Source organism: Rhinopithecus bieti, unplaced genomic scaffold (assembly GCF_001698545.2).
Source record: "Rhinopithecus bieti isolate Rb0 unplaced genomic scaffold, ASM169854v2 scaffold_2827, whole genome shotgun sequence".
Taxonomy (NCBI): domain Eukaryota; kingdom Metazoa; phylum Chordata; class Mammalia; order Primates; family Cercopithecidae; genus Rhinopithecus; species Rhinopithecus bieti.
The window spans coordinates 1,058,766-1,083,184 of NW_016804135.1; the positions used below are offsets into that span (position 1 = coordinate 1,058,766).

The window sequence follows — 24,419 nt, forward strand, 5'->3', positions numbered from 1 at the left end:
AAAAACAACAACAAATAAAACAAATTTTCTGAAATGTAGTAATTTTAAACCCTTTCGACTTCTATGTATTGAATAGCACTGTTTATTGGAACGAATTTTATTTTTAATAGTGATTTATATATTTTTATTAATACAACTAGTACAGATATTGGGGGCTCAATGTATTTCATAAACAATTTGTGATTTTTACATGTAAGTAAGTATTGATATATAGATTCAAAGCTTATCAGTTTCCCTAGGAGATACCCAGTGGGCAACATTCCTGGAATCCAATTTTAAAGTGAAAATCCCCTCACACCGATACAACTAAATTAAAGTTACATGAAATTGCTGCAAGAAAATGTAGCCCTTGGGAATTGCTGCCAAGCCTCGTGAATTCTCAGCCTAGTAGATTTTCCATTTGAACTCATTCTTTCTGTGTTGTATAACACTATTTTGTCTTCACAGTTATCTAATTAATCAAACATTTAGAGCTTAATTTAATTATATATAAACATAGCTCATTTCCTGCAGGGTTATTAGAAACACTTTAAGTTAAAAATATAAACAGAAACCCAAAGAAGAATAGTAGCTTCAAATAATAGGCCCAAATTAGTAAATTAATTTTATTGCCTAATACTCTATATTCCATTAGTAGTTTATTTAATTTCACTTTTTAAAAAGTCCTCTGAGAAATGGATAGAAATTATGTAATGATAATATTGAAACTCAGTTGTGCTCCCTTTAAATTTTCTTTAACAGTTCTATTTATCAGTAGTATATATTTAACCAAATACTTTATTTCAAGTACTACTCCATCCTTCCCCATCACTTTATGATGACAAAGTCTTGGTTATATTCATTTGTTGTATCCAGTCATTCTCCAAAATGCTTCTGCATCACTTCCTTTGAATAATTTTTATTGGATTATTATATTCAAGTTTTAATGGCAGATCACTGTATCCATCTAGATCTACCAAGAAATAAATCCACTGAAGCAAAAATTGAAAGAAATTTACAAAAAAGACTGTTCAAGCTTTGATATTAAAATAGTAACTAGGGAAAAAATAGAATATGATGTTATGTAGATTGATCAGCATATCTTCCTAAGGTTAATTAGAAATATTAGGAAGGCAAGAAATCTGTAAGTAGCAAAGGGACTTAGAGGGGAGCATGCAAACTATAGAATACAGTTAGCTTAAGTTTTAGAAAAAAACAAAGAGAGACAGGAAGGAGAATATTAAACTGAGAAAAATATAGATTGAATGAGTATAACTTTAGGCATGAGAGTTGTGTAACATAGGTTCAAAAATCAAGGCCAATAACCAGTGTAAACATTGATATGAATGAAGGTAGAACTGGGAATTTTCTTTTCCAAATGCAGAAAATATGTTGTATAAAAGAAAAAGATTATTTAGTGGATATCTGCAAAACTAGTTACTAGGCCTAATTCCTACAAAACCATTTTATGACCATGGTACGTAGCTTATCTGAGACTTACTATCCTTATCTTTGAAATAAGAAGATTAGATTACATGAACCTGAAGCTGTTTTGAGCAGTTAATTCATCCTGTTATGAAGAAGAGAGAAAAATTTCAGAAAACCTTGATTATAAATGTGCTTCTTTTTCTTTTCTTTATTTCATTCTCTCCTTCTTCCCTCTCTTCCTTTCTTCCTCCCCACTCCCTTCTTACCTCTCCACTTTGTTTTTCTACCTCAGCTCCTACTTCCTTCCTTTATCTAGTTCTTCCATTCTTTCTTTCCTTCTCAGTAGTTAAGTTTAATAATAGTGGTTGCTTTGTGGTAGACGTTTCAGTGGGAAAAAATTTTAAAGGTTGCACAGTTCTTGTCAGAGGTCACAGGAATGGTTGAGTCTGGATGTGGAAGGGGCTTCAGAAGCCATGCTCTGTCTGTTTCTGGAAAACAGCAGAACCTAGGAAACAAGCTGAGGATGCTTCTGCAGCTGATAATGAGAGTTGCTTTATCCAGATGCATTCACATACGTGGAGAGCTGCTGACTTATTTTGTAAGCCTTCCTATGTGAAAACCTTCAAATTGCTTAATTATGCTGATATAAGGAGATTATGAAGGGAAAATAAACAAAATTAATCCATATTCTTTGGGAGATAGCTGGGATAATTTTTAATGATCTACACTCAAGCAAAATAAATTTATTAAAGACAAAAAAGAAAAGTATCTGGCACAAGTTAGTTGTATCATGTGCAGCAGTAAGACTGCTGAATACAAAAAATAGCAACCTAAGTTCATAGAGCAAGACAGACAGCAAGGGGAAAAATTATACCACTCAAAATGGAATAAAATAAATGGTACCCCCTGGGATAGGAAGGCAGACGCTTAAAGGCATTCATTGTATTATTCTCTGTGGTAGTGCAAAGCCATGAAAAGAGAGAAAGACTTTTAATCACTCTGTGCTCCAGAACGGAGCTATGCCATGTGTATTCACATCTGCCCTAAATTACAGTGAAATACACAGTGCAAGTAACTATGACATCCAAGAGGACTGGAACGCTATCTTGCATTACATGTCATCAATTTTGAGTCAAGTTGGGATGATCTATATCCTTAGAGAGAAAAAGGTACACTAGGAAATAACTTTTTGAAGCACTAGAAGAGGGGTCAGAAATTATTTCTTCTAATAGTTTTCTTTCCATTTCTTAAAAAGAAAAAGTTGGATGTGCGGGTGATTGCAGAGGAGAGAAGGAATGTAGGGAGAGAGTAAAATCGTCAATTAAAATCAAGACGCCTGGTAAACTTTGAATTTCAGACAAATATTTTTTAGTACAAATATGTTCCAAATGTTGCATGGGCTATGTGTATACTATATAGTGTGTGTGTGTGTGTGTGTGTGTGTGTGTGTGTGTGTATATGTTGTGTTTGTGCCTGCATTTTAAAATTAAAGTTTTTAAAAAGAATATTAATTGTTTAATATTCAAGTTTAGCTGGGCTCCTGAAATTTTCACCCACTAAATTAAGCAATGCTAGGAGAGAGGCAGACTCCATCTGCTAAGCACATGAGTATTCTGATTTTCTTTTTGATTTTATAACAGAATCAAACAAGCATTTACATACACCTACCAACTCAGTGAGAAAATATAATAAATACTACTACAAAAGTATTGAAAAAAATTTGTGCTTTCAAGATACTCACTATATATGTAGTTCTAGGCTGAGTCTAGTTCTATACCTGAGTCTTTTAGCTGGGATAATTACTTCAATTCTTAGCTTCAGTTTGGACATGGTAATCTGCTTCTTTTTATGTATTGATGTGGTTGGATAGAATAGTGTTCCAAACTAGGTAAATATCTAGAAATGGCAAAGAGGGCATATTCAACAGCCGATGAACTGCTAATTCTGTGAAGATAATAACAACAAAAGATTCACAGAAAAACAAACTGATCTCTACACATCTTCCCACAAAGTATTTTGAGTTTTCTCAGCTGTCTGGGATGAATACATTTTTGTAAATACCATGAAAGAAGTGCATTAAAATCTTAATTTAAAAAAATTGCTGAAAATCAATGTGAATTATAATGGCTGATTGCTATGATTTTAAATATTTTGAGACTATCTTTATAAAATGCTTTATACTTGGCAAAAATTCACTTAATTAAAGTCTGAAATTGAATATGAACTCCAAATGTATGTTTATTTTTGTTCATTCTTTATAGAAATAGAATTGTAGTTTTGTGAATAATTTTTCATTTGTAGTTTGCAAGACATATCAAGAAATCTGAAGGCCAGAAAATTCCTAAAGTGGAGTTGCAAATATCAATTTATGGAGTAAAAATTCTAGAACCCAAAACAAAGGTAAGGCTTATTTTTTAATGTTAGAGGTAATCTTTAATTAATTGCAATTGTATTCCTACTTTAACAAATATTAAAATATTTATGCCAACCTGAACTGTTTAGTTCTGAGCTAATGACAGTTCGAAACTCTAGGATTTTTAGAAGTGAAAACAACTTTTGGAATTGCGTTATAAGTGATCTTTTCTTCAGCTTGTTTGGGATATAATATTAATAACTTATGTTAAGTGTATTCAACAGTGTTTGGACTTGTATTTGGGAATTTTTTTTCATGAGATGTGAAAGAGATGCATACAGTGTGGTTCACTGAGTATTAAAGAAGATAAAAGCTGCGTGTTGCTTATTAAAATATTCTGCATTGACTTTTATTTCCTGTAGATGTAATCAGTGTGTATTAGTTTTCTAGGAAGGCCATAACAAAACACCACAACTGGGTGGCTTAAACAACAGAAAATATTTTCTCACAGTTGTGGAGGCTGGAGTTCCAAGATCAAGATGCCAGCAGGGTTTCCTCTGTAGCCATTCTCCTTGGCTTGCAGAGGGCTGCCCTCTTGCTGCCTCTTCACATGGTCATCCACCTGTGCACACACTTGTCTGGTGTCTGTTCTTATAAGCACACTCATCAAATTGGATTAGGAACCATACTCATGGCCTCATTTTAACTTAATTACCTTTTTAAAGGCCTTATCTCCTGTTCAGAGAAAAACTAGACAAATTAAATTTAGCAGAGTTTATTTGAACAGATAATGATTCATGAAGCAGGCAGCACTTGAAACCAGAAGATGTTCAGAAAGCTTTGCCCAGCAGCATGAACATGGAGCTTTTTATAGGCTGAACACAGAATCAAAGTGACAACTCACCTGATTGGCTATAGCAAGGCATCTACTTTATATGGACATGTTGTGATGAGCTGGCTGCCTGTAATTGGCTGAAACTTAGCTGTGTGTTCTACTTCCAAATTAGTGTTCAGTTTATTTACATACTAGTTAGGTTGCAGTTTGTTGTCTAGGAACTCAAAATACAGAGACAACCCCAGGTGAATGGCCTCATGCTTATTTAATTTAGCACTCCAACTGCAGTCTCATTCTGAGGAGCTTCAACATGTGAATTCTGGGGAACACAATTCAGCCCATAACACAGTGTAAACTTAAGTTTCTTGTATTTAAGGGCCTCTGACCCTTCAAAGCAAATTAAATATTTTGAAGTATAATCTGTTCTGGATTCGAATTCATTAACATGTACTTGTGTTGGACTAAAGTGTTTCCTTCCAAAATTCCTACGTTGATGCACTAACCCCTAATATGACTATATTTGAAGATAAGGCCTTCAAAGAGGTAACTCAGGTTAAATGAGACTTTAAGGGTGGGACCCTCATCCAATATGTCTAGTATCCTTACAAAAAGAGGAAGAGATACCAGGGATACATATACTCGGAGCAAGGCCCACGTGAAGGCACAGAGTGAAGGCAGCAATCTGCAAGCCAAAGAGAGAGGCCCCAGAGAAACCAAACCTACCGACACCTTAATCTTGGACTTGTAACCTGCAGAACTAGGAAAAAATAAATTCTTGTTGGATAAGCCACGCAGTCAGTGGTATTTTGTTATGGCAGGCTTAGTAAACAAATAAAGTACTTTATTCAGAATGCCTCAGAGTTATCATTTAGTAATTTTCATAAGACTGTATTAGGCCATTTGGAAAAATTAATATTTAACTCCAATTATTTTATAAATACATATTGTCAAAGCATTCTTCTAACACAGTAGGATACATATTGACAAATTAATTCAATATAAAAGCCAAAAGAGGAACTTCTGGCCTGTTAACAGATTATAAAAATGTTTCCCACAGGTCTGCAACTTTTCTCTAGTCCAGCAAGTATCTTTGATACCTTCATCTATGTAAATTCCAGTTCCCAGCAACAACTGAATATTTAAAGCGTGGCCTGTGGACCGCCAGCAATCGCATCTATTGGGTGCTTGTTAGAAATGTTGAATCTCAGGCTCCGCTACAGACCTACAGAATCTGTATTTGCAGTTAAAGAAGAAACATAGTGATTCATATGCACATTAAAGTTGGAGGGGATCTGCTGTTGTGCATAGTTTAGTGGCTAAATGCAGTAGGCCTCATTGTCAAATTGTAGCTTATGGAATAGCTACAAAAAAATTACCTGAGACATTTCCAAATGTAATTTCTAAGGCCCCAAATTTGCCTCCAGAATCAGAACCTCTAACTGTGGAAATCTGTAGTAAAGCTCAATGGCATACCTTCAACTTTCCATATTAAAGAACAATGGCATTCCGTCAAATTTCCCAAGACATGAATTTAAGTCCCCTCACAATTATCCTGTCTAATCTTCTCTATTATTCACCCTCAATATTCGATTACAAACAAAGATGTGAAGATTTACTTTAGTTATGGGGATCCTAAAATAACTACTGAAATCAAAAAAGTGAAATGGTGAGAAGATAGTAGAGGGTTGATTCAAGCATTTGGGATATAAGTAGTTTGCTGGGAAACAAGGCAGTTGAAAGCAAGGTATGAATGAGATAAATTCATTAGGCAATTAGCAGTTACATAAAGAACAATAGACCAAGGAAGCAATAAGTTACAAAAGGACAATGCAATCAAAAGTGTAGCAACGAAGTGTTGTCTTACATGTCATGAAAAAGAAAAATAATCCTATTCCTACGTCTTCTTTTCAAAATTAAAAGGATATATAGTGGCAAATGTCCAGCCAGAATAGGGTATTTGTAGGCCATGCTTATGTTGAAAGTTTTTTTCTAAATCATATGAATTAGATAGCTGTTTCTGAGTGTGTGTATATGTTTGTGTGTGCATGTGTAATTAATATTATTTTCAATTTCTTATCTGAAGGTTTGGGGCTTGTCGCAGCACACATTGAAATATATAAAGCTGATAATATACATTACGTATCGTTTTCGTATGTTCTTGTTATTTTGTATTTGAATCTACCTATGGTGTATTCTAAACTCTAATAATTTCACCACATTCGTATACCATAATTTACCAAATTATTCTTCTATTATTAAACATATGGAAAATTTCAAATTTTTTGTTAGTTGATAATCACATTTAAATATTTATAAAATACAAACATGATTAAATGCAGTTACGTAGAGAAAACTTTTTTGGGTTTTAGAATTCACAGGTTAATAATGGCGTGTCCTTAGAAATGCATAAAATGCTAATTGCTTAAAGCACTACAAGGTGGTTACCAGTAACTACCACTACAAGGTGGCAACCACTAACTACCACTACAAGATGGCTACCACTTATGTTTATAGGGTATGTGTGTGTGTAAAGAGAGACAAAATTGGATCATGTAATGCAAATGTGGCACAATGTTACCAGTTGGCTAGGTGAAGAGTATATGGGTATGTATTGCAACTTTTTCTATTATTTCCTGCATGATTTCATCTGACCTTTTAAATGAGACTATTTCTTCCAATGAAAGATATGTGAACTGGCTGGGTGTGGTGGCTTATGCCTGTAATCCCAGCACTTTGGGAGGCCGAGACAGGGGAATCACAAGGTCAGGAGTTCGAGACCAGCCTGGCCAACACAGCGGAACCCCGTCTCTACTAAAAGTTAAAAAAAAAAAAAAGTGGGTGTGGTGGCAGGTGCCTGTAATCTCAGCTACTCAGGGGGCTGAGGCAGGAGAATCGCTTGAACCCGGGAGGTGGAGGTTGCAGTGAGCCGAGATAGTATCACTGCACTCCAGCACAGGCGACACTGTGAGACTCCATCTCAAATAAAAAAAAAAAGAAAGATATGTGAAAAGCTCTGTTAAAAACTTAATCAACAAATTAGGCTATCATATCTGTTTGGTTTTTCTTCCTTGGCTTCCTGACCACTTGAAGAAACCTACCTTTATGAAACCCAATTGACCAATAACTTATGATTTATTAGGTTATTCCTTATACCTGATCTCCTGATCATTGATTATTTACCTGGAATAAGGATAATTTTTTTCATTAACTTTAAATATTTGTAAATATAAAGACAGAAATACTAAACTTTAAAAAAAAGTAACATATGATAGATACTGTAGAGTGAGGAAAAACTAAAGTGAATAGGGTCCAAAATTAAGCTGGGCTTAGAAAAAGTCTGTGGTGCAGCAGTAGTACACAATAGAGAACCCAAAATTAAAGCTGCACGTCTATAGCCATCTGATTTTTGACAAAGTCAACAAAAATAACAAATGGGGAGATGATTATTCTATAATTGGTGCTGGGATAGCTGGCTAGCCATATGGAGGAGATTGAAACTGGACCTTTGTCTTTCACTATATACAAGAATTAACTCAAGATGGATCAAATATTTAAATATAAGACCTTAAAGTATAAGAATCCTGGAAGAAAACCTAGGAAACACCATTCCGGTCATTGGCCTTTGGAAAGAATTGATGACTCAAAAGCAATTGCAACAAAAACAAAAGTTGACAAATGGGACCTAATTAAATTAAAGAACCTCTGCATAGCAAAAGAAACTATCAACAGAGTAAACAGACACCTACAGAATGGGATAAAGTATTGCAAACTATGCATTTAACAAGCATCTAATATCCAGAATCTATAAAGAACTTAAACAACTGAACAAGCAAAAAATAATAATAACCCTATTAAAAAGTGGGAAAAAGAAACAGGAACAGACACTTCCCAAAACAAGACAAACAGGTGGCCATCAAACATGAAAAAAATGTTCCACATCACTAATCAAAGAAATTAAATTCAAAACCGCAATGAGATACAATCACCACCGTGCAGAATAACTGTCATTAAAAAGTTAAAAAATAACAGATGCTGGTGAAGTTGTGAAGAAAAGGGCATGCTTATACACTGTTGGTGGAAATGTAAATTAGTTCAGCTGCTGTGGAGAGCAGTTGGAGATTTCTCAAATAACTTAAAATGGTTAACCATTTTCCAGCAACCCTATTGCTGGTTGAATATACTTGTTATATATCCAAAAGAAAACAAATCTTTATACCAAAAGACATACACTCTCATTTTCATCGCAGCACTTTTCACAATAGCAAAAACATGGAATCAACCTAGATGCCTCTCAATGGTGGATTGGATAAAGAAAATGTGGTACACATACATCATTGGAACACTATGCAACCATGCAACCATAGTAAAGAATGAAATCGTGTCCTTTTGCAGCAACATGGATGCATCTGGAGATCATTATCCTAAATGAATTAATGCAGAAACAGAAAACCATGTATCATATGTTCTTACTTATAAGTAGGTACATATATTAGGTACTCATGGACATAGTGATGCAACAGTAGTTTCTGGGGGCTACCAGAGAGAGAAGGAGGGAGGGGACAAGGGTTTAAAAACAAAACTATTGTATACTATGCTTAATACCTCAGTGCTGGGACTATTTGTACCCCAGACCTCAGCATCATGCAGTATACCCTGGTAACAAACCTGAACATGCACCCCCTGAATCTAAAATAAAAGTTTAAAAAGGTCTGTTTGGTGATAAAAACATAGAACAAAGGGAAAGGTAGTAAGAAAGTAGATGATTCCCACGTACTATTTTTATTGTTGGAAAATCATATTTTCAGGTTTCTATCAATAAGTTTATCACATGACAACCTATCAATTATATAATTCTATTTCTTAAGCTTTTAATATCAAATCTCCGTGCTTCCCCCAACCTAAACCTCTTTTACAAAATATCAATGAGGTGGGGTTCAACTCAACATGATTAGCCAGTTGACTTCATTATCCTATATTGACTTACCAAAATAAATAATGCCAGTGCTTTCCTTTCCTGTCCACAAGTCTAGGTTTCCTATTAAGACTAATATTTAATAATAAATTGATATTAATAATTAATATTCAATTAGTGTTTAATATTAAATTGGTAATATTTAATTATTCCATATTAAAGTAATAAATATTTAATATTTAAATTAATAATAGTAAATTACTAGTTAATGTTAAAATTAATTTCTGTTTTTTCTGTTACTTATTTCTGCTCATTTTGTTTTTAATAATTTCAACTTTCATTTTAGATTCAAGAGTTACATGTGCAGATTTGTTACCTGGGTATATTGCATCATGCTGAGGTTTGGGATTTGAATGATTCCATCACCCAGATAGTGAGCACAGTACCCAATAGTTTTTCAACCCTTAACACCCTCTTTTCCCATCCCCTTTATGAGTCCCCAGTGTCTACTATTGCCATCATTATGTCCACAAGTACCCAATGTTTCTTACTTATAAGTGAGAACATCCAGTATTTGTTTTTCTGTTTCTGCATTAATACGTTTAGGATAATGGCCTCCAGCAGTATCCATTTTCTACAAAGGACATGAGTTTGTTCTTTTAGTGGCTGCATAGTATTCTGTGGTATATATGTACCACATTTTCTTTATCCAATCTACTGTTAATGGGCACCTCGGTTGATTCCATGTCTTTGCCATTATGAATAGTGCTGCAATGAACACATGAGTGCATGTGTCTTTTTGGTAGAAAGATTTGTCTTTTTATGGATATATGTCAAGTATGTATACCCATTAACAGGGTTGCTGGAAAATGGTAGCTATTTTAAGTTCCTTGGAAAATCTCCAAACTTCTCTCCACAGAGGCTGAACTAAATTACATTCCCACCAATATACCAATAGTGTATAAGCATTCTCTTTTTTTCATAGCCTCACCGGCATCTGTTGGTTTTGACTGTTTAATAAGCTATTCTGATTGGTGTGAGATTGTATCTCATTGTGGTTTTTATTTGAATTTCTTTGATGATAAGTGATGTGGAGCATTTTTTCATGTTTATTGGCTGCTTGTTTGTCTTTTTGAGAGAAGTTTCTGTTCATGTCTTTGGCCCACTTTTTAATATGGCTATTTGTTTTTTTGTTTGTTTAATTGTTTAAGTTTCCTATAGAACCTGGGTATTAGATGTTTGTTGGATGCATAGTTTGCAAAAGTTTTCTCCCATTCTGTAAGTTGTCTGTTTACTCTGTTTGATAGTTTCTTTTGCTGTGCAGATGCTCTTTAATTAGGTTCCACTTGTCTACTTTTGTTTTTGTCGCAATTGCTTTTGGGAACTTAGACAAAAATTCCGTACCAAGCTGATATCAAGAAGGACATTTACATTATTTTCTTCTAGGATTTTTATAGTTTGAGGTACTATATTATTTAATCCATCTTGAGTTAATTTCTGTATATGGTAAAAGGTTGGGGTCCACTTTCATTCTTCTGCATATGGCTAGCTAGGTATCCCAGCACCATTTATTGAATAGGGAGTCCTTTCCCCATTGTTCATTTTTGTTGACTTTGTCCAAGATCAGATGGCTGTAGACTTGTGGCTTCATTTCTGAATTCTCTGTTCTTTGCCATTGGTCTATATGTCTGTCTTTGTACCAGTACCATGCTGTTTTGGTTACTATAGCCTTATAGTACAGTCGTCGGGTAATGTGATGCCTCCAGATTTATTCTTTCTGGTTAAAATTGCTCTGTCTATTCAAGCTCTTTTTTGGTTTCATATGCAGTTTAAAATGTTTTAAATTCTAATTCCCTGAAAAATGGCATTGGTCATTTGATAGGAATAGCATTGAATCTGTATATTGTTTGGGCAATATGGTCATTTTAACAGTATTAGTTCTTCCAATTCATGAGCATGGAATATTTTTCCATTTGTTTATGTCATGTTTGATTTTTTTCTGCAGTGTTTTGTAGTTCTTCTTGGTAGAAATCTTTCACCTCCTTGGTTAGATGTATTACTAGATATTTTATTTTTTTGTTGACTATTGTAAATAGGATTACATTATTGATTTGTCTCTCAGCTCTAATGTTATTGGTGTACAGAAATGCTACTGATTTCTGTACATTGATTTTATATCTTGAAACTTTACCAAAGTTGTTTACTTTACTATCAGTTGCAGGAGCCTCTTGGTGGAATCTTTAGGATCTTCTAGGTAATCATATTGTGAGTTAAGAGGGATAGTTTGACTTGTTATTTTTCTATGTTGAAGCCTTCTCTTTTTTTCTATTGCCTGATTCTTCTGGCAAGGACTTTGAGTACTATGTGGAATCGGAGTGGTGAGAGTGGACATCTTTGTCTTGTTCCAGTTCTCAAGGGGAATGTTCCAACTTTTGCCGGTTCAGTATGATGTTGGCTGTGGGTTTGTCATAGATGGCTGTTACTATTTTGAAGTATGTTCCTTCAGTGTTTAGTTTGTGCAGGGATTTTTATCATGAAGGAATGCTGGATTTTTTTGAAGGCTTTTTCCACTTCTGTTGATATGATCATATAGTTTTTGTTCTTAATTCTGTTTTTATGTTGAATTGTATTTATTGATTTGCATATGTTGAACAAACCTTGCATCCCAGGAATAAAGCCTTCTTGGTTGTTTTGAATTATTTTTTTAATGTACTGTGGAATTCAGCTCAAGTATTCTGTTGAGAATTTTTGCATCTATGTGCATCTGGAATATTGGCCTATAGTTTTCTTTTTTCACTGTATCTTTGCCATGTTTTGGTATCCGAATTATGCTGGTTTCACCAAATGAGTTAGAGAGAAGTTCCTTCTGCTCAGTTTTTTGGGAATGGTTACAGTACAACCGGTACCAACTCTTCTTTTGTAGGTATAGTAGAATTTGGCTGTGAATCTATCTGCTCTGGGGCTTTGTTTGGTTGACAGATTTTTTATTACTGATTCAGTTTCAGAACTTGATATTGTTCTGTTCAGGATTTCAGTTTCTTGCTGATTCAATGTTGGGAGGTTATACATTTCTAGAAATTTATCAGTTTCCTCTAGATTTTCTAGTTTGTGAGCTTCAAGGTGTTCGTAACAGTCTCTGAGGATCTTTTGTATTTCTGTGGGATCAGTTGTAATACCACCTTTGTTGTTTCTCATTGTACTTCTTTGGCTCTTCTCTCCTTTAGCCTTTGTTCTGGTAGCTAGTGGTATAGTGATCTTGTTGATCCTTTCAAAGAACTAACTTTTGGGTTTGTTTATTGCTTTATGGATTTTTTTATATCAATTTCATTCAGTTCCACTCAGATTTTAGTTGTTTCTCCTGCTAGCTTTGGGGTTAGTTGATATTTGTTCTTCTAGTTCCCCTAGGTGTGATATTAGATTGCTAACTAGTGATCTTTCAAAATTTCTGAGGTATGCATTAGCACTAATAACTAATTTTTAAGAGCCCTACTTGAATTCTATTACCAGAAGTGAGTTTTTAAAACTATTGAGGGAAAAGAAGCATCTCTATTTTAATCCCTACCAAACCTGGAGAACAATCTTGGAGTTTAAAATCCTTGAGATATTTTATACATTCAATTATATTGCATATTAATATAGAAAAACTGACTATTTACCCTGTTACATATGAATATAGAGTATATGACTATTTACCTATATATATAAAATACCATGTATTGAATTCATTAAAAATGTAGGAAATCTAAAAAAGGGATTTACAAGCTCTGCTGAGCACCAGTGTCCCCAAGACATTCCTAAGAATGCCAATTGCTCTGTGTGTCTGTGTGTGTGTGTGTGTGTGTGTGTGTGTGTGTGTGTGTGTAGTGAGAGAGAGAGAGAAAGAGACAGTCCTCAGTTCTCGGATACAACCTATTCATAGGCATTCACGGACATGCATTTAGGAACTACTCTTCAAGGACATACATATAAGTGAAACAGAAAAACATCAATCATTTCATTTTAGATATATGTTGATATTTAAAAAAAGCAAATGTGATACTTCTAAAATAAATTTATTTATAGTTAAACATACAGATATGAGACAGGATTTTAAATATATTATTAATCTAACGTGGACTGTCTTTATACAGAATAGAACCTTTTTTTTTTTTTCACTTGGATGAATGAAAATGAAAAGGGAAAATTAAGTGAAAGCAATCTCAATAACAATTGGCTCCTCTATCTTTCTTTCTGTGTCCTTTTCCTTTCTGCTTTTCTCACTTGTCCTCCAAATGAAGATTATAGAGTGCTAGAAACAGGCAGTGTAGATAGATTAATTAGGGATAAAAACATCTACTGATTTTTTGTTCCAACTCCAATAAAATATCATTAATATGAAAGCCTAGTGTTTTTTACTATGGTTATTGTGTTCCTGGATCTCTTTATCCTGTCTTACCAAAAATTATTGCTACATTTCAAATTTATAGTGGTCCATCACAATAATAATAAAATAACTGATAAAAATAATGAAATTACAGGTTTCAGCTCCCTAGACTGTTTTAGGAAGATACCTTTGCTAATCCAAACAAAGATTAGGATGATTCACCACTGGTCATAACCACTTTCTGTGATCATACTGGTTGGGTAAGTAAATGAGAGACTATGTAGATTTCAGCACCAGCTAAGTGAATGTTGTGTTTTGCATGTTACTCATAATTTCTCGCATCTATGGAGAAATGAATTTTTTTCCTATAGTGTTTAGCAGTAATATTTTCTCTTTATTTATCATTAACATGCTTTTACAATTAATAAGCTGGTGTAGACCTCCTGTGAGTATTTGGGAGCTATAGTGTAACAGAGGACTGTTATTTCATTGACTATATTGTCATTAAAACAAAACAATGTCAATAAGAAAGGAAACTGCTCTAATAGGCAAAATGCAGAAAGAAGATAGTCTTAAACAAATATGGTCATTGTCCATCAATGCTCTATGTATAAGAAAGGAAAGATGCCACCATAAAAAGCTAAGTAAATCAAGCACCTCTTCTTAGAATTGATTACCCCTGCTTTTAAACAGATAAATTAGGCTATCTAATAATGCCAGTAAGTATTACGATCATACAATATACTTCCTCATTTTAATTTTCATACTTACCAAGCAACTCTTTATTGGCTTACCATTTGGTTTACCATTGTATGCAGGGAAAGAATGCATTGCTGTAGACAGTTCTCTTAGCATTCATTTGTATCTCTCTCTTTTTTTTTTTTTTTTTTTTTTTTTGACGGAGTCTCGCTCTGTCGCCTAGGCTAGAGTGCAGTGGCGCGATCTCGGCTCACTGCAAGCTCCACCTCCCGGGTTCAAGCCGTTCTGCCTCAGCCTCCCGAGTAGCTGGGACTACAGGTGCCTGCCACCGCGCCCGGCTTATTTTTTATTTTTTATTTTTTGTATTTTTAGGATAGACGGGGTTTCACCGTCTTAGCCAGTATGGTCTCGATCTCCTAACCACGTGATCCACCCTCGTCGGCCTCCCAAAGTGCTGAGATTACAGGCGTGAGCTACCGCGCCCAGCCTTTATATCTCATTTTATATATTCGTTTTCAGTCTGACGAGCAGTTATTTGAATCGGAGTAATAGAGCAAATCTCAGCAAGCTGACACATCAAACTCTGAACAGAGAAGTGTAAGTGTTTTCATATCAATGATCCTTATCTTGACCAAAATCTCTGAGGTTTTGATTCAACTGACATTAAAACAGTGAAAATTTTTATGGCAAGCACCCCAGGTATTTGTGCTACAGGTTGTCTGAAGCCACCTTTAGAGAAACTCTTCTAGTTACAACCTAAAATAAAGCTTTTTGAGGGGATATTCAGCCAGCCTTCTTTAGATGAAACTATAGCTGCTTCCATCTCCAATCTTACAAAACACCCACTCAATAATGTTGGCGAACTGAGTTTCTGATTGATATTTATAGTGTTACAATGTATCTTAGGAAAATATATTTATGACTACAATAGAAAAGGGAATAGTTGATTTTTCTATTTGTCATAATCAAAAACATTGAATTTCTTTTCTACCTCCAACATGTTTCAGAAGACTGTGAAGAATGAATAATTAATGTGGATGATCTATATGAATATAAAAGTGTCAAATGCCCCATCTTTTGACTAAATAATAGTAATTTTAGAAACACATTTATTTTATATAAATATTTTTATTTTAATGATGTATATACCTGCTATTTTATAAGTTTTATAATTTAATGTGTGTGTGTGTCTGTGTGTGTGCATGTGTAAATATATACTGCCACTATATCTATCTGGTTGTAGTATTTGCCTTCTACTGATGAACAGATTTGATTTTATGATATGGAGTCTGGATATGTATACCACTCATTCACTGCTTCATGAAAAATGCTACAGAAGTTCGAAAGATGGGCTTCCTAGACGGAAAAGGTTCAAGAGTGTATGAGTAACCATGAAATTATATAAAATAAAATTTAATAAGATTACTAAGGATGAAATTATAGTGTGTTTCACACAAAATTGTATCCAGATAAAGCTGTGTTCTAAATTATAATGCTGGTAAATAGCAGTGAGATAAAATGAGAATCCTCTGGTTTAAAAGAGTTCTGGTAATTCTGTAAAACTGTGCTGGTGTCTTATTCTTTCTGGGTCTGATTGTTCTCCTCTGTAAATATGCAAAGTTTAAAGTGTATGATTTCTCAAGAGCCATTGTAGCTCAGATAGGCCATAAAATCTTTGATCATTTTGTACTATGCTTGTGTTTTGCTAAGCACTATTGAAATGCATATCTTAGTTTCATCCTGAATCAGGAGGTCTATCTGTATCCATTATGCCTTTGTTTTAGGTTGGAGTATACATAATTATAAAATCAAAGATTGACAGATGATTGTTCTACTTTTAAAGTCATATGTTATTAACACAAATGAGTATTTTAGAAAATGAAAAAAGAATCCCATCAACTATGTTTATTTCCATCTGTGTTTACAGGAAGTTCAACACAATTGCCAGCTTCATAGAATATCTTTTTGTGCAGATGATAAAACTGACAAGAGGATATTCACTTTCATATGCAAAGATTCTGAGTCAAATAAACATTTGTGCTATGTATTTGACAGCGAAAAGTGTGTAAGTATCCCAGATGTTTTAGGGTGGTTTGTTCTGTTTTACAAGCCAGGAATTGTCTAGTTTCTGGCATTAGTAAAGTGTTTGAAAATGAATAATGTCTGTAAATACTTAGCTGTACTAATAGATTTATTTTGTCATGAGAATATGCTTCAGGATGTCATCCATAACTAAATTCTCGTGTTCGTGAGCATAAACTTACATGCAAATTTATTTTATTAGAATGTCATGCCTGCTTATGTTATGCATTTATTTATTTTATAATAATTTAATCTACTTTAGTTTTAAACTCAAATATGATTTAGTAATATGCACATAATATAAGAGTAATGGTAAGCAAAAGTGTGTTTCCCCCACATGTGCAGAATCTGATGGATTTTATAAAAATAAATATTCTTAACTCCAGGAAGTATAATCTGTATGGTTCCTTAAAAGATTTTCCAATACATTGAAAGTGTAGTTCCTTATGTTTCTTATATAAAACTCTTAGGCCAGGCACGGTGGCTCACGCCTGTAATCCCAGCACTTCGGGAGGCCGAGACGGGCAGATCATGAGGTCAAGAGATCGAGACCATCCTGACCAAAATGGTGAAACTCCGTCTCTACTAAAAATACAAAAATTAGCTGGGTGTGGTGGCACATGCCAGTGGTCCCAGCTACTGGGGAGGCTGAGGCAGGAGAATCGCTTGAACCTGGGAGGTGGAGGTTGCAGTGAGCCGAGATCACACCACTGAACTCCACCACTGAATCTGCCAGCCTGGTGGCAGAGTGAGACTCCATCTCAAGAAAAGAAAAAATAAAACAAAACAAAAAACTTAATACAATGAAAGTTAATGGAATTGTATGTATGAAATTCTATGTTAAATCCTGTAGCTATTCTTTAATCATCTGAAATCTTAAGGAAAACTCATTGATGGCTGCAGTGAAGGAAAAACATGTAACCTCAACAGTTTTATTGGTTTAGATAGGAAATAAAACAATTCATCTATTTGCTAATTTATCTTGCTGTCAAAAATAGATAGCTAATATTATTATCGCTATTATGTCATTTGTTTATCTAGCTTCAGTGTTGAGCTTCTTGAGAACAATACCTTTTTATTTGTTCATGTGACTCCTACATCAATTGGACAATAGGTGCTCAATGAAGCATTCCTTAAGAAAAAGATCATGTTGAAAACTTACAAAACGTAGAGCAAGTTATCATTTTTATTTTTTAAACTGTAGTTCTCTAGAAAGGAAAGCTAATGTGCTAAACTACCAGACATCATAATACCTTTTGTGAATTTGGTGCACATTATGGAATATTTCATCAGAAAAAGATGCTTAGCAATCTAAGACAATATTTTGTGCACAATAAGACATTTTATATAGCTCAAATTGATTTTGAATTTTATTTTATATGAGCTTCTGTTGAATGAATAAATAAAATTTACATATAATTTACATATTTCAAGTGCTTTTTAACCATGATTGCTTGCAGATTCTTTTCTCTATGACTGAGAAGATTAAAGTTGATATTTGTTGAATATCTTTTATACATAATTTATAATAACCTTATAATTTATAGTAACGTAATAAAGTTGATATTTGTTGAATATCTTTTATACATAATTTATAATAACCTTTTACCACCAATATAAAGCAGTAAACTCAGTTATTATTCTTTCCTGCCTTACCCATAGAAATAAATTTCCTTGAGGTCCTTTGAAATGTTTCAGAGTCAGAGTTCGTTATAAATATTAGCCTTCTTATAGATTTGTGCCACTTATTTTATATTCTTTGATCCCTATCCAAATTTGTTAAATTAATATTTAAAATATAAGCTTGCCAGCTTAAAAGCATAGACCCCATTTCTTCTTCATCCTAACTGTCTGTAATTGATTGTTCTCTTTGGATGTAGCATATCTACTCTACTTTTTCTTAGAGACTGAAAATAATTTCCTAAAGCCTAAGCAGTGGTTCACAATCTTTAATGTGCATAAAAATCATACGGGATGCCTTTTAAAACTCTTATCAATTGGGGCTGAAGCTCAGGAAATCTATATTTATCAAGTATACCAAGTTGTTCTGCTGCAGGTAGAGGAAGTCTTGGCTTTGAAAAGTTCCCAGAAAATCTCCCAACTATAAGTTGGCATCACCTTCATGAGCTGAAAAAGGACATGTTTTCTCAAAATTTTGTTATACCTGCACTATCTTAACTATGAGGTTTTATCAGTGCTAATTATAATGATGACTATATTTATAACACTGATGTTATATGTATGTAGAATTTTTGATATGCCATCTTATGTAATTCTTATTTTAAATAGTTTATCATAGAATGCTAAAATGGGAAATAAGTTATGGCCTGTCTCATACAACTCTCCTTCTGTTTTAAAAAAACCAAGATCAGAGATGTTGAAGTAAGTTTTGCAAAGTTACAAAACTAAGTAGTCAGTAGAATCAGGACTAAAATCTAAGACTCTTAATTCCCGTCGCTACGTTTATCTCAACATGCTATATTACTTCCATAACTGGCCTCCTCTAGAGTTCATCTGCTCTTATTGGGGCCTTTACTCTATCTGTTCATTGTATTTTATCATTTTAGTACTTCTTTGAAATTGAAAATTTGAAAGATGGAACCTTTTTTAGTATGTCACAAGACTGGAATTCACTACTTTATTAACAGTATCATGTTGTATTAATAGTCCTCCTTCTTCCATAGTGACAGTGAGGACCATATGATGAGTGAGAACATTCAACCCTGCCAAATTAGAATGCTAAGCCTCTATACTTACCAGGCAATAAGGGGTCAGTGCATTTCCACCCTTACTCTCATAATGGAATTGCATCAGATGAAGCCACCTAAAGCAGAAAATTTAAATCATTTCCAGTATTTCATAAAGTGAAAAATCACTCTTCGTACCAAGAAACAGGTTTCTTAAACTAAAAAAGAAATGGCAGTCAGTAGTTACCAACACATAGATGTCAGAGATATTAGAATTATAGGACAAAGGTTTTGGAACAGCCATCATATAACATAATAAAATGAGCAGTTACAAACACACATGAAACAGATGAGAATGCAGAAAGCCTTATCAATGAATTAGAAAATCTAAGCAAAGAAACAGAAGATATAAAGAATACTGAAAAATAACCACATGAAAGACTCAACGTATAGGCTCAACAGCAGAATAGAGAGGACAGAGGAAAAGAATCAATGACCTAGAAGATTGACAAATAGAAAATGCCCAATCTGAACAACACAAAGATTATAGACTCAATAAACCAACAAAAACAAAGCCAAAACAGAACCTCATGGACTGTGGGACCATAACAAAATATCTAACATCTGTGTGTCATCTGAGTCCTGGAAAAAGAGAAATAAGCACCCTTAAAAAACACTCCAAGAATATTAGTTGAAAACGTTCCCAATTTGACAAAGGACATCAACCTATAGATTTAAAATACTGGGTGGTCTCCAAACAGGATTAATCCAAATAACTCCACACCAAGACACATCATATTCAAGCTTCTGAAAACTAAAGACAAAAGAAAAATCTTGAAAGCAACAAGAGATAAGCAAGTACTTACCTATAGCAGAGAATGTGAATGGCAGTGTATTTCTCACCACAAACCGTGAAGTCAAGAAGGAAGTTGCATAATACTTTTGAGTAATGGAAAAAACAAAATTCTGTCAAATGATCCTATATCCAGAAAAATATTCTTCAGAAATTGGAAAGAAATTTTTAAAAATTATTAAATGAATGAAAATTAAGATTGCCACTACTAGACATCCTAAATGAATGGCTAAAGGAAGTTCTCTAAATGGGAAGGAAACAATACACAACAGGAACTTGGAGCATAAGGAAGGAAAAGAAAAAACAAGATGAGCAAACATATGAGTAAATCTTTAGTTTTCTAAATTATGTTTGATGATAGAAGAAAAAATACTTTCTGATGTGATTTTAAAATCTGACGTGATTTCATATAAGGACATATGAAATATGTAAGGCAATTATATTAAACTAGGTAGGTTGAGAGGATGTAAAAAGGGAGGTGAGGTGTCTATACCTCACATAAACTGGAAAAATAATAGCACTAGGTAACTATGATAAGTTATATAGATAAAATGTGAATCCGACAACAACCCCTAACACGTTATATAATGAGATACACTTAAAAGCACTATAGGGAAATTAAATGTTATCATTTTAAAAACCCATAGAAATGCAATGAAAAGAAAACAGAGAAAGAAAAAAGATAAGTAACAGAAAAGAAAAAGATTAAATAATGTACTTAAGCCCTAATATATCAAAAATCACATTACATATAAATAGTCTAACTACGCCAGTTAAAATATGTTGTTAGGGTGGATTACAAAATGTAATCCAGATGCATATTGTCTACAAGAAGTTCACTGCAAACATAATGGTATAGATGATAGAGGCAGGCTAAAAACGAAAGAATGAAAAGAGAGTTTTCATGCAAACATTGTTCAAAGAAAGCAATAGTAACTATATTTACATCAGATAAAGTAGACCTCAATGCAAAGAAAATTACCAGAGACAGAGGGGGACATATAGTGATAAAAGGGACCAGTTCCCAAGAAGATATGGTAATTCTAACTGTATATTACCAAAAAATAGAGCTGCAAAATGAGAAACAAAAACAGATAGAACTAAAAGGGTAAATAGACAAATACACAAGTATAGTCAGAAATTTTACTGGCACTTTCCCTCAAATTTATAGAATAATTAGAAAATCATCAAGGATATAGAATAACTCAACATCATCAACCAGTGGGATCTAATGAGCAATTACAGAGAACTTCATCCAACAACAACAGAATGTATGTTATTTTCAAGTGTTTGAGGATGATGTACCAAATTAAGTCACATCCTGGACCATAAAGTAAATCTTGAAAAGTTAAAAGAATTAAAATTATTTAACATTTCTCTGACTATAAGGAAAACAGTCTAAAAATCAGTAACAGAAAGCCAGAAAATCTTTACAAGCTAGGAAATGAAACATCATATTTATAAATATTCCATACATCAAGTAGCGATTCACACATGAATTTTTAATTCTGTGAATTGAATAAAAATGAAATAGAGCATATCAACATTTGTGTGATATAACTAAAGCAGTGATAAGAAAGAAATTTGTAACAACTAATTTAATACATTAGAAAAGAGGAAAGTCTCAAATGAATAATCTATGTTCCCATCTCAAGTACACAGAACAACAAAAATGTCAAAATAAACCACAAAGTAAGCAGAAGGAAGATAAGATTAATAAGAGAAGAAGTTGAAAATACAGAAAATCAATGAAGCAAAGACCTCATTCTTCAAAAGATTATAAAAGTCACAAATTGTATTAATTTGGCAAAGAACAAAAAAGAGGGAGAAGACACAAGTTACCAATATTTAGAATGAGAACCAGCAGATTTAACTACAGACTCTGAATATCAAAAGAATAAGAGGATCCTTTAAAGAACTTTACACACACAAATTCAAAAATACAAATAAATTGGATCAATTACTTAAGAACAATATTACCACAAATCACTCATTATTAGATTATTTTAATAGCCTGACTATAAAGGAAATTAAATTTATAAATTAAAAGTTATTAAAAGTTAAATCTCCAGGTGTAGATGGTTTCACTGGAGAATTCTATAAAATGTTTAAACAGGAATTAATGCTATTCTGTACAATCCATTCCAGTGAAAAATAAGAGAGACAGAAACACTTTCTACTTCATTTTGTGAAACTAATATTTCTCTGATACCAAAACAGAGAAAGTGCAAAGAAATTATTTCTAAAATAAATTATTAGACAGTGCAAATAAACAAACAAACAAACACTAGAGATCTAAATTCCTCAGGAATAAAAATGTAAAAATTCCTAAGGAAATATAACCCAATAATGCATTGTATTAGTCAGGGTTCTCTAGAGGGATAGAGCTAATAGGATGTATATATTGAAAGTTTACTAAGGAGTATTAAATTCACACAGTCACAAGGTCCCACAATAGGCCATCTGCAAGCTGAGGAGCAAGGAAACCAGTCATAGTCCCAAAGCTGAAAAACTTGAAGTCCAACGTTCAAAGGCAGGAAGCATCTGGCACAGGAGAAAGATGTAGGCTGGAAGGTTAAGTCAGTCTAGACTTTTCACGTTTTTCTGCCTGCTTTATATTCTGGCTGCACTAGCAGCTGATTAGATGGTGCCCAGCCAGATTAAAGGTAGGTCTGCCTTTTCCAGCCCACTGACTAAATGTTAATCTCCATTGGCAACACCCTCAGACACACACAGGATCAATACTTTGCATCCTTCAATCCAATAAAGTTGACGCTCAGTAATAACCATCACATGCATTAAAATAATTATATGCAAAGATTAAGAGTAGTTTGTCCCAAGGATGCACATTTTGTGCAACATTCAAAAATCCAGTGATGTAATCAACCACATGGCAAATCTAAAGAAGAAACATCATGTGATAATACCAATCAGTGCTTTAAAAATACTTTTAAAAAAATGAACGCACATTCATTGTTTAAAACTCTCAGAAAAATAGAAATAGAAAGAACCTCTACAATTTGATAAAGAGCATCTAAACAAAATACAGATATTTTACTTTATGGTAGAAAAAAAAAATGAATGCCTTCCTCCTAAGATATGGAACAAAGCAAAGCTTTTCACTCTCTTGGCTTATATGAAACACTGTCATAGAAGCTGTAGCCATCGCAGCAAGACAAAAAAGCATATAAGAAATTTGCAGATTGTAAAAAAAAGAAATCTTTGCTTATATGCAGATGACATGATTGTCTATGTAGAAAATTTTGAGTCTAAAACAATTTCTGGATTTAATAAATGAATTTAGCCAGGTGGCAGAATACATAATTAACATACATGGATCAATTGTATTGCTGTATACTAGTAGTGAACATATGAATACAAAAATTTACAATTGCTAAAAGAAGTGGAATACATAGGTGTAAGTCTAAACTAAGAAGTGAAATTTGTATGCTGAAAATTTATATGCAACAAAATGCTGATGAAAGAAATGATAGACTGTATAAATAAATGGAGATACTATTTTCAGTTCTTCATACTGATGTATAGATTTAACACAATTCCTGTCAAAATTATAGCAAGATTTTGTAGATATAGACAAGATTATTCTAAACTTTATATGGAAAGGCAAAGGAGATAGAATCACTAAAACAATTTCAAAAAAAGAGCAGTGAAGTGAAAGTAATTCATCTATCCTGTTTCAGGACATATTAGATACCTTTACTAAAGAAGACTTTAGTTTTGGTGGAGGGATAGACAATAGGTCAATGGAAAAGCAAACGTGTAAATCAACACACAGAAATATGCCCAGCTAATGTTTGTCAGTACTACAAAAGCAGTGCAATAGGGGAAAGAAGGTTTTGGGTTCTTTTTATTTTGTTTTGTTTTGTTGTTGTTGTTGCTTTGTTTTTGTTTTTTGTTGTTCAAAGAATGCTGGTGCAATTGGATTTTCATAGGCAAATAAAATGCACCTTGACCTAAACCTCACACTCTATCTAAAAATTAACTGAAAATTCATCATGGACTTAGATATAAAAAGTATAACTATAAAACATTTAGAAAAAAACACATGGGAAATCTTCAGAATGTAGGGCTAGGAAAAGAGTTCTTAGAATTGGCATCCATAGCAGGATTCAAAATGGGGGAAAATGATACACTGAACTTTTGAAAACATTTTTCTATGTGTACGTGCTTTGTTCCATGTCTTAGGAGGAAAGCATTCTTTTTTTAT

General features: G+C 33.5%; 1 protein-coding gene across 9 annotated transcripts in view; it reads left to right on the forward strand.

The window, feature by feature from the left end:
* Window positions 1-24,419, forward strand: part of GULP1 (GULP PTB domain containing engulfment adaptor 1) — a 330,664-nt gene that overhangs the window by 251,378 nt on the left and 54,867 nt on the right. For all 9 annotated transcript variants that reach the window (XM_017865398.1, XM_017865405.1, XM_017865402.1 and 6 more), the window contains 2 exons: window positions 3,709-3,807; window positions 16,497-16,634. In XM_017865398.1, coding sequence (XP_017720887.1) covers window positions 3,709-3,807; window positions 16,497-16,634 — 237 coding nt within the window. The remainder of the gene's footprint in view (window positions 1-3,708; window positions 3,808-16,496; window positions 16,635-24,419) is intronic.